The sequence below is a fragment of the Bos grunniens genome, chromosome 3 (assembly GCF_055505025.1).
Source record: "Bos grunniens cultivar Pamir isolate PY7600 chromosome 3, Bosgru_T2T1.0, whole genome shotgun sequence".
NCBI lineage: Eukaryota > Metazoa > Chordata > Mammalia > Artiodactyla > Bovidae > Bos > Bos grunniens.
Genome location: NC_141167.1, coordinates 99,976,818 through 99,993,823, shown reverse-complemented (window position 1 = coordinate 99,993,823; position 17,006 = coordinate 99,976,818). Strand labels below are relative to the sequence as shown.

Genomic DNA, 17,006 nt, shown 5'->3' with positions numbered 1-17,006 from the left:
GTTTCCGGAGGCGCTCTTTCCTTCTTCTCGCTGGGAGTTTGGAGGACCGGCGAGGGGCTGTTTGAGAAGCCGGCCGGCGGGCGGCGGCGGGCGGACTCCTTCCTGCGCCTCTTTAGTTCTGGGAGGCGGGCCGCGGGGTCAGCAGCCGCGCCACCGCCTCTGTGGGCCGGGCGGACTCACGTGACTCGCGCGGGCTCTGGAGAGGCTGGCAGCACTGAGGAAGCGGCGGCGGCGGCAGAGGAGGCGACAGCAGCCGGGAGCCAGCGGCCTGGCGAAAGACCGGCCGGCTGCCCTCTCGGACAGCCGTGGCGAAAGAGAAAAATGGCGGAGGCTTCGGCGGCCGGGGCCGGCGCGGGCTCTGCGGTTGCCGCGCACCGGTTTTTCTGCCACTTTTGCAAGGGCGAGGTCAGCCCCAAACTACCGGTAAGAACCTGGTTCCTCTGCGCTCGGGCATTGGGCCGGATTCCTCTCCCAGATAGCCTGGAGTGGGGGTTAAGCTTCCCACACAACCCCGATTCACCTGACATCGGTCTCTCAAATACCCTGCTGCCCGGGCGTCTCGGCCCAGGCTCCGCAACTCTCGCTCGGATGTTCCACCTGCCCCTCACTTTCTCTCCCCTCTTGACCAGCTCCTCCCATCCCCCTCCCCCCGCGGTCCATTTTTAATTTTTTTGGCCTTCTTTAGCAAGTTCTCTTCTGACACGTCGTCCCCTGTTTTCATGCACTCTTCTTCATCTTGTCTCCTTCCCACGATGACCTCTCTTTTCCTGCATTCGATATTCTTTCCGCTGTTGCCTCTCACCTTTATTCCTTTTCCACTTTTTACCAGATCCTCCCCCTTCCCTCTCCTTATTAAAGCAGAATAACGGATTGCTGAGAATTGTCCTTATTCGGTCGTCCCTAGGAAAGGAAGGAAGAAAACACGGAGAGAAAAAGAGGGTTGGAAGGTAACTGGGATGGAGAGGGGGCTTTTGCTCTTCAGGGGTTTCCAATATTCTTCTGAAAGTGAAAACAGCAGTGTGCTAATGACTTGCAGACTGCCTCCGCTCCCTATCACTATTGAAGGAAATGGCTTTAGGAAGAAGGCAGAACATATTGTTTCAACTTGCTTATTTTGATTGTCATGCTGCCAGTGTCTTTAGCACCACCTGCCTTACTCACCCTTCCTCCTCTGGCTCTCTCTCTCTCCGCTTAATAAAAAAGATCTAGGACAGAATGCTGGGGACTGCATCATCTAATGTAAAATTGGTTTTCACTACTCTCTGCCAGATTTTGTTAGTCCCTAGAGAGGTAGTGCTATGGCTGTGAAAAAAAGTGCTTCTGCAGCAAGCTCGCCCGCTAAACACCCAAACCACACAGGCTTTTTTGGCTTGGGCTATATCTACCACAGGGAGACCCACCAGGATGAATGTTAATCCTGCCTTTGGCCAGTCATCTTTAGCTAGTTAGGATTGTTTTTCTCCTTAGAAGTATCAGTATTCAGCCTTAAGTCAGGGTTCCTAACAACTTCCCTCAGTGTTTACAGCGTCTCTGATAAAATCTGTAAGAAATCCTACTAAAGTGTGTCTGTGTATCTTATTTCTTAGAAACACCAATGGAGGCCAGGGAAAAAGTGCCTAAAGGTATATAGCCTTTTTGCCTAAAGGTTGTGCTTTTTCAGGCTCTTATAGCATTTTCTTTCTTCACTATTTGCCCCACTCCCAATTTTGTAGTCATAGTTTCATCTACATGCTGTTTTAGTTTTGCTGCTTTTTGGCTGTGTCTAATTTTTGCCATACTGCTCCTTACTGCTAATCTCGATCTATCTATCTCAACTTTGTGTGTTTTGATTTGGATCCTCTCAGATAAGACAAATTTCTTTTAGAAAGGAGATACGAAGAAATGAGGGGGAAATCGTGAAGGGAGTTTTATTTTTTATTTTTTTCCTGGAGAAGTTTAATAACATGTATACCTCCCATATACAGGGGAGATGCCAGGGAAAACTGAATCTCTCCCTGAAATGACTGTAAAGCCATCCCTAGAAACAGAAGACTTTGGGGAAGAGGGGAAACCAGTTTTGGCAGATTATCATGCAAACAACGGTAAACAAGCATGATTGTTTGCAGATTTAAATCAGGACTTCTCCACTGATAAGAATTGAGATTTCATTATCCTTCTATTTCTGGTGCAAAGAGGGACAAACCCTTACAAATGGAGATTTCTCTGTTGTAAGTATTCTTCACAAAAGGGCAATGGCTACTCAGTTTTTTTTGAGATTTTAGAATGAAAATATTATTCAGTGGTATTGTTAGGTTTCCAAAAAGTCTTCATTCTAGAAGTGAATAATGATTTACGAATTTTCTTTTTTTTATTAAAAATGATTCCCTGTTTACAGTGAAAATGGTTTTAGTAAAATTTAGTGAATACTAAACTTGGATTTTATTTTTAAATTAATTAAATTTTTTGGAGAAGGAAACAGTGGCTTTATTACTTTACCAGGCAAAGGGGGATAGTAGGCTAGTGCCTCAAGAACTGTGCCCTCCTCCCTGGCGAGTTGTTGTTCAGTCACTAAGTCCTGTCGACTGTGCGACCCTGTGGACTGCAGCACTCCAGGCTTCCCTGTCTTTCACCATTTCCTGGAGTTTGCTCAAATTCAGGTCCATTGAGTCAGTGATGCCATCCTACCATCTCATGCTCTGTTGCCCCCTTCTCATCTTGCCCTCAGTTTTTCCTTGCATCAGGGTCTTTTCCAGTGAGTTGGCTGTTTTCATCAGGTGGCCAAAGTATTGGAGTGTCAGTTTCAGCATCAGTCTTTTCCAAGGATATTCAGGGTGATTTCCTTTAGGATTGACTGGTTTGATCTTGCTGTCCAGGGGGTTCTAGAGTCTTCTCTAGCACCACAGTTTGAAAGCATCAGTTCTTCTTTTAGCCTTCTTTATGGTCCAACTCTCACATCCGTACACGACTACTGGGAAAACCATAGCTCTAATCATATGGACCTTTGTCGGCAAAGTGATTTCTCTGCTTTTTAATAACACTATGTTTTTCTTCCGTATTAAAGACGGAAGTCTTTCTTCTGTCACAGCTTTTCTTCTAAGGAGCAACCGTCTTTTAATTTCATGGCTGAAGTCACCATCTGTAGTGATTTTGGAGCCCAAGAAAATAAAGTCTGTCACTGTTTTCCATTTTTTCCCCATCTATTTGCCATGAAATGATGGGACTGGATGCCTTGATCTTCGTTTTTTGAATGTTGAGTTTCAAGCCAGCTTTTTCCCTGGTGAGTAGGGAGAGGTTATGTAGTTGCTGCTGCTGCTGAGTCGCTTCAGTTGTGTCTGACTTTGTGCGACCCCATAGACAGCAGCCCAGCAGGCTCCCTGGGCCCTGGGATTCTCCAGGCAAGAACACTGGAGTGGGTTGCCATTTCCTTCTCCAATGCATGAAAGTGAAAAGTGAAAGTGAAGTTGCTCAGTCGTGTCCAACTCTTCGTGACCGCGTGGACTGCAGTCTACCAGGCTCCTCCGTCCATGGGATTTTCCAGACAAGAGTACTGGGGTGGGGTGCCATTGCCTTCTCCGTTATATAGTTAGGCAGGGGTATATGATAAGGATCAAGGCAGTAACAGTCTTGCATTCTTCTGCTTGGCATCAAGCTGAGAGTGAACAGAGAAGGGTCCAGAGGCCTATAAACAAGTGCATCCAGGAAGCCACTGATAGCGTAAGAGGAAAGGAGAGGCAGATCACTTAGGCTGGGGTCTGAGTCAGGGAAGGTTTCTTGGAGGCATTCCAGCCTAGAAGAATCAAGACAAGTGGACAGAGATGGGTCAGTATATTCCAAGTGGCCAGCATGATTGGCGCTTAGGCAAAAGCAGAGTGATTCATGCGCTCTATCCTTCTTCAGGTCTGCTTCCTCTTGCCAATTTTCCTCTGATTGGCATTGGGTGAACTGAGCCTTACAGCTGTCTTCTTTGCCGGCCCCAGATGAGTTAGGGAGGGGGAGGGTGAGTCCTCCTCTAAACTTGGATTTTAAAATAAAGGATTTTGATTATATGGTCTGAAGCCCTAGTATTTCAAGTTTATATTAAATATCATTGGGTAAATTGGTATTGTATTTTTTTGATCATCAGATGACAGAGGAAATACTGCCTCACCTGTCTATCCATTGAGAGACACTGTGAAGCCAAGACTAATGGAGTTAAGTATGGAACACTGAGAGATGCCCCTGAGGGGTGACTGGGTGGGGCCACAGAGGACTGTTGTCATGCAACTGTACTCCATACTATCCTCTCCCATTTTTAAATCAAGGTCAGGGAATATTACCTTATGAGATTAAATTCTGTAGAGTCATTGAACAGGTGAGATAAATCATGCAGAGTAAACAACTTTTAGTATTGATGAAACTAGGGTGGTTCCTAAGTGTTTTATAGAGATCAGAGTATCCAAACCCAGAGAGACCAGTCTCATTAAGGACTGCAAGTGTATTACTCACCTCTGAGGCTTTGCCTGAAGAAAGTAGCCAACTTCTCTCCCTCTTCCGTCTCTGTATTATATCACCTTTGGACTAATAAAATGTCATCCTTATCAATAAATAATATTACCTAATTTGTTTGTTTACCAGGTACTATACAGATCATTGTTATTGTGCTATACTTGTAATGACTCTAATACAGGAAAACTTTCTAATCACCCCGTAAGAGAAGCTAAAAAGTAGGCTTCTTAAAGACTGTGATTCTTAAAACTCTTAAGTTCCCTGTCCTTGCTTTTTATTTTTTTTAAATTTACTTATTTATTTTTGGTTGCAATGGTCTTTGTTGCTGTGTGTGGGCATTCTCTAGTTGTGGTGAGCAGGGCGTACTCTTCGTTGGGGTGCATGGGCTTCTCATTGTGGTGGCTTGTTGCAGAGCACAGGCTCTAGGCGCATGGGCCTGGTAGTAGTGGCCCAGGGGCTCAGTACTTGTGGCGAATGGACTTTTGTTGCTCTGTGACATGGAATTTTCTTGGACCAGGGATCCAAACCGTGTCCCGTGCCTTGACAGGCAAATTCCTATCCACTGTACCACCAGGGAAGTCAGACCTAGAGTTTTAAAAGTGCATGATTCTTAGGAAGATCCTAGAATGGTGTCTTAAGTAGTATTAGTAGTTTTGTTGAACTGGAGGAAGGAATTAGTGATTTGAGCTGGATTTTATAGGTTTTAATTATTTAGATTTCTTAAATTCTGCTGTTGGTGACTTACCATCTAAAAAGTCTGCTTGATTATCTAGCGTCTTTCTGTGCTTTATAGCAGTTGCTTATTAAATGTCTCTTGAAATATTCTGAGTTGAATTGTTGTTTAGCTGCTAAGTTGTGTCTGACTCTTTTGTGACCCCACAGACTGTAGCCTGCCAGGTTCCTCTGTCCATGGGATTTCCCAGGCAAGAATACTGACTTGGGTTGCCATTTCCTTCTCAAGGGGATCTTTCTGACCCAGAGATCGAACCTGCATCTTGTACATTGGCAGGCAGATTCTTTACTGCTGAACCACCAGGAAGCAAGCCCTTGAGTTGAATACCCAATAGTTCTTTTTAAAAAGTAGTGGTGTTAATGGTATGAGATCTTTATCTAAAAGGCTTCGGTGGAACAAAATGCAGGCGCTGCCATGCAAAGTTTGAACATAACAGTGTCAGTAATTATAGTCCCTGCAAGGAGCTAGAAGAAAGACATATGTGTTCTTATGGGTAGAAGGCTAGTTCTAGTCTTGAAATTCTGCTGATAAATTGACTTTTATATATCTTGGGGAAATCTTGGGATTTTTTTTTCGATATGAGGAAGAACAAAAACCTTAAAGTTAAACTCACCACAGGTGAAATTCCTTATATTTTTAAGGGGAAGTAACACTTTTTGGTTGCTAATACTTTTTGTTTCTCTATGTTTACTTGGCTTTTTATGACCTTTGCTTACATTAAGGGAGAGGATGCTGAGGTCTCTCAGACAGCCATCATATCAGAAGAGGAAAAACCATGTGGATTGTTTCTTATTCTCTCTAGTCAGATTGGAAGGGTCTGAGAATAAGAAGCCTGTGAATGCTGACTTCTTTTCATCTCTCCACAGCTTAATGTTGATTATTAAAGGATATAATGTAGAGCAGTGGTTCTCAACTGGGGGCAGTTTTGCTTTTTAGGAGGAAATTTGGCAATGTCTGTAGGTCTTTTCTACAGCAGGATTGTTGTCACAACTGCGGGAAAGGGAGGGTTGTTGCTGGCATCTAGTGGATAGAGGCTAGGGATGCTGCTAAACCTGCTTCAGTGAACAGGACAGCCCCCACAGCAAAAAGTTATTGGGCCCAAAATGTTAAGAGTACTGTGGTTCAGGAACCCAGGTGTAGAAGGATAAAAGGATAGTCATTGTCTTGTGTCACTGGTGCTGAAGGTTTTGTCCTGGGGTAGCTTTGATTTCTAATTTTGGAATCCTGTTGAGAATTTTCAGTGAGATAAAGTTGAGATAATTTTAACCAAAGCCCTGATGGGAGGGATTGTTTAGAAGGTAGTTAAGAGGCATTCTATTATAGCAGTATCTCTTGGGGTCGCTTTCTCTCCTTGTGGTTACTGAGACCAGAGGAATTGGATCACGCCTCTCAAGTTACACACTGTGGGGCAACTTCTAAAAGTATCCAGATTTTTTTTCTCAGTTGGAAATTAATTGAAGTAGTAACACAACATGTAACTTAGTAAGACATCTGGAAATTCCAGTCTGAAAACAAAGTAGAAAGCAGACACCAAGTCTAACTTTTAGTTTTTCTATAGCTCATCTTTGCATTAATTAAGCATTACTTTCTCTGTTTCTCTTAATGTTCTTTAAAGTTTTCATGAGCTTAGGAGATTTTGTGCTTAAAATTTTAGTTTCCCCAAACTCTTGGTCGAGTTGGTGAACTGAAGTTATCAAGCCTTGTTCTAATACTGTTTGTTCATGGGGTTGAAGTTGAGTCATCTGACCCTCTCAGTTTGTCTTGGTGTATCCCACTGTAAAATAATACTGAGGTGTGCCTATTGAAAGCTTGAGTGGGCATTCAGAGAAATGGGGATATGTAATCTTTGATTGAAAGGTTGTGTAGGAATGAGCAGTCCTTATTTGTAGAGAAATAAGGCCTTTACCATAGCAGAAACATTTTAGGTGGTTCTTATAGTTTCACATAAAGAAGTTTAGGTTAGATTCTGAAAGATTTTTTTGAAATCTTTTTTTTTTTTTTTAAGTTCAGTTGTTATTTCGGAGTTCCTTAGAGATATACAGATACATGTATAATAAATAGAAGTGACTGGTGATTTTAAACCAGGCACACTTTTCTTGTATGTTAAATAGATTGCCCAGCCTCCTTGATGAGTTCAACAGGTATCACAGGAAGTAGGCAAGGTATCCTATATTCACCTACTTGCCACTCACTTTGATGCTGTGCAGATCTGAACCTAAACTACTATCATTTTGATTGCTGATATAGTGTGAAAACTATAATTGTACATTTACTTTTTGTTTAATAACATGTAAAAGGTAAACTCAGCAAATTAGCTTTTACTGCTGTTTTTAGTTTGCGTATTTATGATTTAGAAGTGTTTGGAAGTAATATTCACAAATAAGAATAATGAAAGTGTTTAATTCCCTAAATTTTTCAACCTTATTTTGCTGATCATTAAAATTATTGGCTTATTATTATTCTGTGCCAAATGTAGGTGCTAATTCAGTTAGGGAGACTTGTTTTAATAATATACTGGCATTTTGGTTCTTTTTTATTTGTTTTTGAAATGGAAAATTTTATTTGGGCCAAACTGAGGATTTTAACCCTGGAACAGCCTCTTAGAAAGCTTTGAGAACTGTTCCTTGCTAGCATTTTGTTTTAGCATACAATCTGTATTCGATGAGCAGATTCAGAGTTCCCAAGGTTTTTAATAAGGTTAGCAATGTAACATTGGTCTTTTTCATCTTGCAACACTAGTGCTATAAAAGGATTCCAGAAATCTGTTACTGAGTGTGAATTAGCTCTGAACTTAAGTATGAAGTGATTGTCCCCGTGGCTGTTGTTCAGGAAGAAAACCAGTTTACAAAAACAAAAATCCACCATCAGGCCACAGTTTTTTAGTATTATACAAAGATACCTATACAATTTAAATATTTGGAGAGCTGTGATTGAGTTCCAGGCCATTAGAACTGCCTTTATTTATGGTCTTATTCCCTAAGAATAGTAACATTCACAACCTTCATCATTTTGTTCCTTCATTCCAGACCTGAAAGGTTGACATTATCAGGGATTCCAAACAGGAATGTATAATCAACCAACTTTCTTTGGTTCATTGTGTAACAAGGCAGAAAATCAGGTCAGGAGACAAAGTGTTACTTGATATAATTTGATCAGGTGGACAAGAAGCCAGATTTTCTAAGGAAAAAAAAATGACTAAACTACAAGAATTATCAGAGATAAAGTTAACACAGTGTAGCCAGAAAGGGTTTAGTTATAGTGTTCTTTGCTTGCTTACAGTAAAGGCAGCAAGAAGGGGAACAACTCAGTGGCATAGATATAAAATGGTAAATGATCCTAAAAGTTTGCCCTTAGTTCTATCATGTACCACCATAGTCTGAGGGAAAAGTTTGTCTTACATTCAGTTTAAGCTGATAGACTCTTCTTACTTAAACTGACAACCTTCATTCATTCAGCAATTATATTCTAAGCTCTACATTCTAAGCATTGTGCAGAAAGAAAAGCATACTTGGTGGGGAAAGAAAAATAACCTGGGATTAAAAGTCACTGAAATCATGTACAAAGTTTATGTTCTAATAATAAAATTCCACTTAGGGAAGTAAAGACATATAAAACAAACTTCTGTGAATATCCTAATCTTAAGTATGGTGGTTGTTCAGTTGTTAGGTTGTGTTCTCTTTCACAGCCCCATGGACTGTAGCCAGCAAGGCTTCTCTGTCCATGGGATTTCTGAGGCAGGAATACTGGAGTGGTTGCCATTTCCTTCTTGAGGGGATCTTCCCGACCCAGGGATAAAACTGGCATCTCCTGCTTGGCAGGTGGATTCTTTACCACTGAGCCACCTGGGAAGCCCCCAGATCTTCAGTATTAACCTCAATATAAGAATTGAATGAATGAGACTTCTTGTTTGCCTGAAGGAGAGTTAGAGGAGACAAGTAAATGAAGACAACATCTGTGCTCTAGTTTTATAGATGGAGAAACAGGTCTTCCCAAAGACCATGAACTGGTGGAACTGGGAATAGAATCCAGAAGTTCTGTTACTGACCTGGGTCTGTGGACTCATTAAAATTGATAAGAGGCCAGATGAGAAGTTCAGGAAAGGCTTTACTGGGACTTGCGCTTCAAGTAAGAAACAGATGCCCTTGTTCGTCTTCTGAGGTGAGGTGAGCTAGTGGTTCCTTAAATGAGGTAAGGGTAGGGGTGGATGGGTGGCTTGGGCAGGAAGCATAGTTTAGGTGGTCTGCCCACCTCAGGTGATGCTGTGTGCAGGTACCATGTGCTTTTGTTCCCAACACCGCCTACATCTCTGAAAAGTCAGTTTGTGGCCTTTTTGTATCTTACTGTTCATAATTGCCCCAACTGCGTGTTTATGGAATTACTTCTCAGTTCAGTCGCTTAGTCGTGTCTGACTCTTTGCGACCCCATGGACTGCAGCATGCCAGGCCTTCCTGTCCATCACCAACTCCCAGAGCTTGCTCAAACTCCTGTCCATCGAGTCGGTGATGCCATCCAATACATCTCATCCTCTGTCGTCCCCTCCTCCTCCTGCCTTCAATCTTTCCGCGCATCATGCTCTTTTCCAAAGAGTCAGTTCTTCTAATTAGGTGGCCAAAGTAGTGGAGCTTCAGTTTCAGCACCAGTCCTTCCAATGAATATTCAGGACTGATTTTCTTTAGGATTGACTGGTTGGATCTCCTTGCAGTCCAAGGGACTCTCAAGAGTCTTTGCCAACTCCACAGTTCAAAAGCATCAATTCTTCAGTGCTCAGCTTTCTTCATAGTCCAACTCTCACATCCATACATGACTGCTGGAAAAACCATAGCTTTGACGAGACAGACCTTTGTCAGCAAAGTAATGTCTCTGCTTTTAATATGCTGTCTAGGTTTGTCATAACTTCTCTTCCAAGGAGCAAGTGTCTTTTAATTTCATGGCTGCAGTCACCATCTGCAGTGATTTTGGAGCCTAAGAAAATAACGTCTCCCACTGTTTCCATTGTTTCCCTATCTATTTGCCATGAAGTGATGGGACCGGATGCCATGATGATAATTTTTTGAATGTTGAGTTTTAAGCCAGCTTTTTCACTCTCCTCTTTCACTTTCATCAAGAGGCTCTTCAGTTCCTCTTCACTTTCTGCCATAAGGGTGGTGTCATCTGCATATCTGAGGTTATTGATATCTCTCCCGGCAATCTTGATTCCAGCTTGTGCTTCATCTAGGCCGGTATTTCACGTGATGATTTCTGCATATAAGTTAAGTAAACAGGGTGACAATATACAGCCTTGACATACTCCTTTCCCAATTTGGAACCAGTCTGTTGTTCCATGTCCAGTTCTAACTGTTGCTTCTTGACCTGCATAAAGATTTCTCAGGAGACAGGTAAGGTGGTCTGGTATTCCCATCTCTTGAAAAATTTTCCACAGTTTGTTGTGATCCACACAGTCAAAGGCTTTGAAGTAATCAATAAAACAGATGTTTTTCTGAAACTCTTGCTTTTAGTTCCTTAGTTTGTCCAGGTGTAAGCACTCCAGTAAAGGGTCCCAAGTCTCAGCCTATTTCAGATCTATTAACTTTGTTTTGGGGTTCACTTGATGCAAAAACAAGACTGGGAGCTGACTGTGGCTCAGATCATGAACTCCTTATTGCCAAATGCAGACTTAAATTGAAGAAAGTAGGGAAAACCACTAGACCATTCAGGTATGACCTAAATGAAATCCCTTATGATTATACAGTGGAAGTGAGAAATAGATTTAAGGGACTATATCTGATAGACAGAGTGCTGATGAACTATGGATGGAGGTTCGTGACATTGTACAGGAGACAGGGATCAAGACCATCCCCATGGAAAAGAAATGCAAAAAAGCAAAATGGCTGTCTGAGGAGGCCTTATAAATAGCTGTGAAAAGAAGAGAAGCGAAAAGCAAAGGAGAAAAGGAAAGATATAAGCATCTGAATGCAGAGTTCCAAAGAATAGCAAGGAGAGATAAGAAAGCCTTCCTCAGCAATCAATGCAAAGAAATAGAGGAAAACAACAGAGTGGGAAAGACTAGAGATCTCTTCAAGAAAGTTAGAGCTACCAAGGGAACATTTCAAGCAAAGATGGGCTCAATAAAGGACAGAAATGGTATGGACCTAACAGAAGCAGAGATATTAAGAGGTGGCAAGAATACACAGAAGAACTGTACAAAAAAGGTCTTCATGACCCAGATAGTCATGATGCTGTGATCACTCACCTAGAGCCAGACATCCTGGAATGTGAAGTCAAGTGGGCCTTAGAAAGCATCACTACGAACAAAGCTAGTGGAGGTGATGGAATTCCAGTTGAGCTATTTCAAATCCTGAAAGATGATGCTGTGAAAGTGCTGCACTCAATATGCCAGCAAATTTGGAAAACTCAGCAGTGGCCACAGGACTGGAAAAGGTCAGTTTTCATTCCAATCCCAAAGAAAGGCAATGCCAAAGAATGCTCAAACTACCGCACAATTGCACTCATCTCACATGCTAGTAAAGTAATGCTCAAAATTCTCCAAGCCAGGCTTCAGCAATACATGAACCATGGACTTCCAGGTGTTCAAGCTGGTTTTAGAAAAGGCAGAGGAACCAGAGATCAGATTGCCAACATCCGCTGGATCATGGAAAAAGCAAGAGAGTTCCAGAAAAACATCTATTTCTGCTTTATTGACTATGCCAACGCCTTGGACTGTGTGGATCACAATAAACTGTAGAAAATTCTGAAAGAGATGGGAATACCAGACCACCTGACCTGCCTCTTGAGAAACCTATATGCAGGTCAGGAAGCAACAGTTAGAACTGGACATGGAACAACAGACTGGTTCCAAATAGGAAAAGGAGTACATCAAGGCTGTATATTGTCACCCTGCTTATTTAACTTTTATGTAGAGTACATCATGAGAAACGCTGGGCTGGAAGAAGCACAAGCTGGAATCAAGATTGCCGGGAGAAATATCAGTAACCTCAGATATGCAGATGACACCACTCTTATGGCAGAAAGTGAAGAGGAACTGAAAAGTCTCTTGATGAAAGTGAAAGAGGAGAGTGAAACAGTTGGCTTAAAGCTCAACAATCAGAAAACTAAGATCATGGAATCTGGTCCCATCACTTCATGGGAAATAGATGGGGAAACAGTGGAAACAGTGTCAGACTTTATTTTTTGGGCTCCGAAATCACTGCAGATGGTGATTGCAGCCATGAAATTAAAAGACACTTGCTCCTTGGAAGAAAAGCTATGACCAACCTAGACAGCATATTAAAAAGCAGAGACATTACTTTGCCAACAAAGGTCTGTCTCGTCAAAGCTATGGTTTTTCCAGCAGTCATGTATGGATGTGAGAGTTGGACTGTGAAGAAAGCTGAGCACTGAAGAATTGATGCTTTTGAACTGTGATGTTGGAGAAGACTCTTGAGAGTCCCTTGGACTGCAAGGAGATCCAACCAAGTCCATCCTAAAGAAGATCAGTCCTGGGTGTTCTTTGGAAGGACTGATGCTGAAGCTGAAACTCCAACACTTTGGCCACTTAATGTGAAGAGTTGACTCATTGGAAGACCCTGATGCTGAGAGGGATTGGGGGCAGGAGGAGAAGGGGACGACAGAGGATGAGATGGCTGGATGGCATCACCAACTCGATGGACGTGAGTTAGAGTGAACTCCGGGAGTTGGTGATGGACAGGGAGGCCTGGCGTGCCGCGATTCATGGGGTCGCAAAGAGTCGGACACCACTGAACGACTGAACTGAACTGATGCTTTCAAACGGCAGAAAGTGTAACCTGGATTGTAAAAGAATAATTATAGGAGATTATAGAAAACTTAAGGGCTTCCCTGGTAGTTCAGCTGGTAAAGAATCCGCCTGCTGTTCAGGAGACCCCATTTTCATTCCTGGGTTGGGAAGATCCGCTGGAGAAGGGAGAGGCTATCCACTCCAGTATTCTTGGGCTTTCCTGGTGGCTCAGATGGTAAAGAATGTGCCTGCAATGCGGGAGACCTGGGTTTGATCCCTGGGTTGGGAAGATCCTCTGTAGAAGGGAATGGCTATCGACTCCAGTATTCTGGCCTGAAGAATTCCACGGACTATATATAGTACATGGGGTCACAGAGTCAGACATGACTGAGTGACTTTCACTTTCTCTATGAGAAAAGCAGTGTGGTTGATGTTAGAGATGTAAGTTGACATGAAATTCATGGTGTGGTGGGTTCTAGCCTAGGCAGAAACTGTGGTGTGTTTCAAACAGTTTGTGTTCCTAATCCTTCTAATTAGGATTTTCTGAATAATTTGCCTTGTGATACTCTAGAAAATATGACGGAGAAGGTGATGGCACCCCACTCCAGTACTCTTGCCTGGAAAATGCCATGGACGGAGGAACCTGGTAGGCTGCAGTCCATGTGGTTGCGAAGAGTTGGATATGACTGAGCGACTTCACCTTCACTTTTCACTTTCATGCATGGAGAAGGAAATAGCAACCCACACCAGTGTTCTTGCCTGGAGAATCCCAGGGACCGGGGAGCCTGGTGGGCTGCTGTCTATGGGTTACACAGAGTCAGACACGACTGAAGCTACTTAGCAGCAGCAGCAGCAGAGAATATGAACAATAGAACATGACTGACTTAATATTGTGATCTTAGATTTGGATTCTGTCAAATGACATGGAAATTAGGCTTTTCTTTTAGCTAAAAAAGAATTTTCTATGTGAACACATAGAAAAACAAAGTGTAGAAGTAGAAAATAAATAGTAAGTTTTTATATTATATTTTATATTATGAATAAACATTGGATATAAATTTATATAAAGTTAAAGGGTATATAAATTTCACAGTATGGGATTTAATATGAGTCTTGGCTTGTAGGTTATTGTTTTACCAAGACCTCATATTTTGTGATGTTAGCCTATGAAATATAAGGAAAATAAAATAATGCATTAAAACCATCCGTTCCCCCTAAAAACCACACACACAAAAAGAAAAAGCCCAAAAGTTTTTTCACTTACATTCTGAGTGCTTTGTGTCTGCTAGGACTATTCTTCTCAGTGAGTAAACATCAGGGCTAAGCTGCACTTAAGGAGTTGTCCCTGATTCAGAGTGTTAATGGTGAAAAATACTTCTCCTTTTGGATATTTTTAGATGAAACAGGCAGTGGATCATCCAAAGTAGTTCATTCAAGTGTACCTGCTACTGAGTGTCTTCATTGGAGTTGCATATAGTAAATGTTCAGACCCTGCAGGAAAGCAGTTTAGTTTGAAGACATGCATAGTGCCAGACCTATAGTGAGCCTTTAATTCACTTTTATCCTTGCTTTTGCCCTCCCCTCTGAAACCTATTATGCTTAAAATTTAAAACTCTGTAATCTGGATATATCAGGATGATATACTAAGACCAAGGCTTGGGTGTGGGAGGAGTGTAGAGTCAGAGACTATGTTTGGTTCTTGTTTGATCTTCTTACAAATTCTCCTTAATTCATGGATGTTCCCCCAGAGTGAACTTAACGTTACCTCTGAAAAAAAATTAGGAAAAATTAAAATGCCAAGTTAGCCATCTTTAGAAATGACCCAAGAGATAAATACTTAAAATCTAGTCTGGTTGTAATCTCAGTGTAGGGCAGGACTAAATTGTGATTGTAAGTAAGAAAATACAGCCAAGTAATTGTATTATATTCTAACAGGAGAAAGAATGTATCTGTTAGAAAAAGGTGTGGAAATTGTAGATCAGCTGTGAAAGAATAGAAAAAAGAGTCAGAGGCGAACATATGCTGTTTTCTTCCTGCCCAGAGGGAGAAGAAACACAGATCATTGATTTTGAGAATCTGGTTTATGCTGATAGTGGAAATGGATATATTAGGGTATCTTAGCCTGATGACGCAGGTGATTATAATATGGAATAGCTACAATAGCTATATTATATGTCTAATGTGGCAGTCATTGAATTAGGTAATTTGCAAACAGTGTAACCTTTATAATAATACAACTAATAGAGATTTGAGTTTAGAATTCAGTTCTGTGATTCCTCTACTCATGTGTCTTTCCTCTATTCAGGTAGAATTATTTATTGAGGAAGACTGTGCTGAATAGTAAAAGTAAATGAGCCACTCTGTAACTCTTTTCATTGAAATTAAATTGACATTCTCGTTTTTATATACATGGCCTCTGAATTTGGTTTTATGTGAATCTTCCTCTTAAGAGACAGGTCTTCTCTGTGTGCTAGATTAAATTTCTGATCTTGTAAGATAGAAGGTTTCAGACCCTGGATTGTATGTTCATCAGGGTAATGCTCTCCTGTTAAGGGAAGGAGGGGTCTGGAAGGTTGCTGAATCTCCCAAGTCCTCATTTGGCCTTGACGTAAACTTTTCCATTCAATCATCAGCAAATTATAGTTCCTATTCCTTTCTTTAAAAGAGTAATTATTGTCAGTCAGTGAGGTATAATGAAAAGAATATGGGGTTTTGAATTCAAAAAAGACCAGGATTCAAAACTCTTCATCCCTTGGTCAATATGCTGGTTTTCTGTTACTGCCTAAAAAGTCACCCCAAACTTTAGTGACTTGAAACAGTATTATCTTTCATGTTCCTATGGATTTATAGAGTTCAGCTGGCCAGTTCTCACTTGAGATCTTTCATCTGTTTGTAGTCCACAAAACTGGAGGGAGCCGAGCCGTCTGAAGGCCCTACTGGGATGGACCTCCAAGGTAGTTTTTCTCTCTTACAGTCCAGTCCTTCTCTGATGTCTCAATGCTCATCTGTGTGACTTCTCTGTCCAGCAGAGTTGTTGTTTAATTGCTAAGTCATGTCTGACTCTTTGTGACCCCACTGACTGCAGCATGTCGGGCTTCCCTGTCGTTCACTATCTCTCGGAGTTTGCTAAACTCATGTCTGTTGAGTTGATGATGCCATCCAACCATCTCATCTTCTGTTGCCCTCTTCTCCTCCTGCTCTCAGTCTTTCTCCGCATCAGGGGCTTTTCCAGTGAGTCGACTCTTTGCTTCAGGTGGCCAAAGCAATTGGAGCTTCAGCATCAGTCCTTGCAATGAATATTCAGGGTTGATTTCCATTAGGATTGACCGGTTTGATCTCCTTGCTGTCCAAGGGACTCTCAAGAGTCTTCTCCAGGACCGTAATTCAAAAGCATCAATTCTTTGGCACTCAACTTTATGGTCCAGCTCTTATATCCTTATATGATTACTGAAAAAACCATAGCTTTGACTATGGTTTCGGCAAAGTTACTGTCTCTGCTTTTTAATATGCTGTCTAGGTTTGTCATAGCTTTTCTTCCAAGGAGCTGGTATCTTTTAATTTCTTGGCTGCAGTCATTGATTGGAGTGATTTTGGAGCAGTGATTTTGGAGCTCAAGAAAGTAATATCTGTCACTGTTTCCACTTTTTCCTCTTCTGTTTGCCATGAAGTGATGGGACTAGATGTCATGATGATCTTTTTTTGAATGTTGAGTTTTAAGCCAGGCTTTTCACTCTCTTCTTTCACCCTCATCAAGAGGTTCTTTAGTTCCTCTTTGCTTGCTGTCCAACAGAGTAGCCCAGACTTGTGTGACTGCTCAGGGCTTTAAGACTCAGAAAGCAGAAACTGTTAGGCAGTTAAGAACATTGTCTGGAATTAGCTCAGTATTCTATAGGTAAAGAAGTCACAGGGCTCTCCAGATTCAGTGATCTGGTTCTTAGAACTGGGATCATGAAGCGAGAACTTGTACATTTCTCTACTCTAAATCACTGTGATTCTTGCTTCAAGTCTCACTTCTGTCTTCCCAATTATGATATCTACCTTCTGAAATTATTTTCTTTTTATCATAGTTCTAAACAT

At 41.7% G+C, this 17,006-nt stretch overlaps 1 protein-coding gene across 9 annotated transcripts in view; it reads left to right on the top strand.

Moving 5' to 3' along the window:
• The first annotated feature begins 213 nt into the window (after window positions 1-213).
• Window positions 214-17,006, top strand: part of RNF115 (ring finger protein 115) — a 66,339-nt gene continuing 49,546 nt past the window's right edge. For 3 of the 9 annotated variants that reach the window (XR_015160901.1, XM_086392267.1, XM_086392269.1), the window contains exon 1: window positions 214-423. Coding sequence is in view for 2 of the 9 variants with exons in the window: in XM_086392267.1 (XP_086248393.1) it covers window positions 322-423 (102 nt within the window). In the remaining 7 variants the exon portion in view is untranslated. Of the gene's footprint in view, window positions 424-829; window positions 948-4,102; window positions 4,171-4,550; window positions 9,361-15,825; window positions 15,884-17,006 lie in introns of those variants that run through there. The other 6 variants (XM_086392275.1, XM_086392270.1, XM_086392273.1 and 3 more) reach the window with 5 other exon arrangements.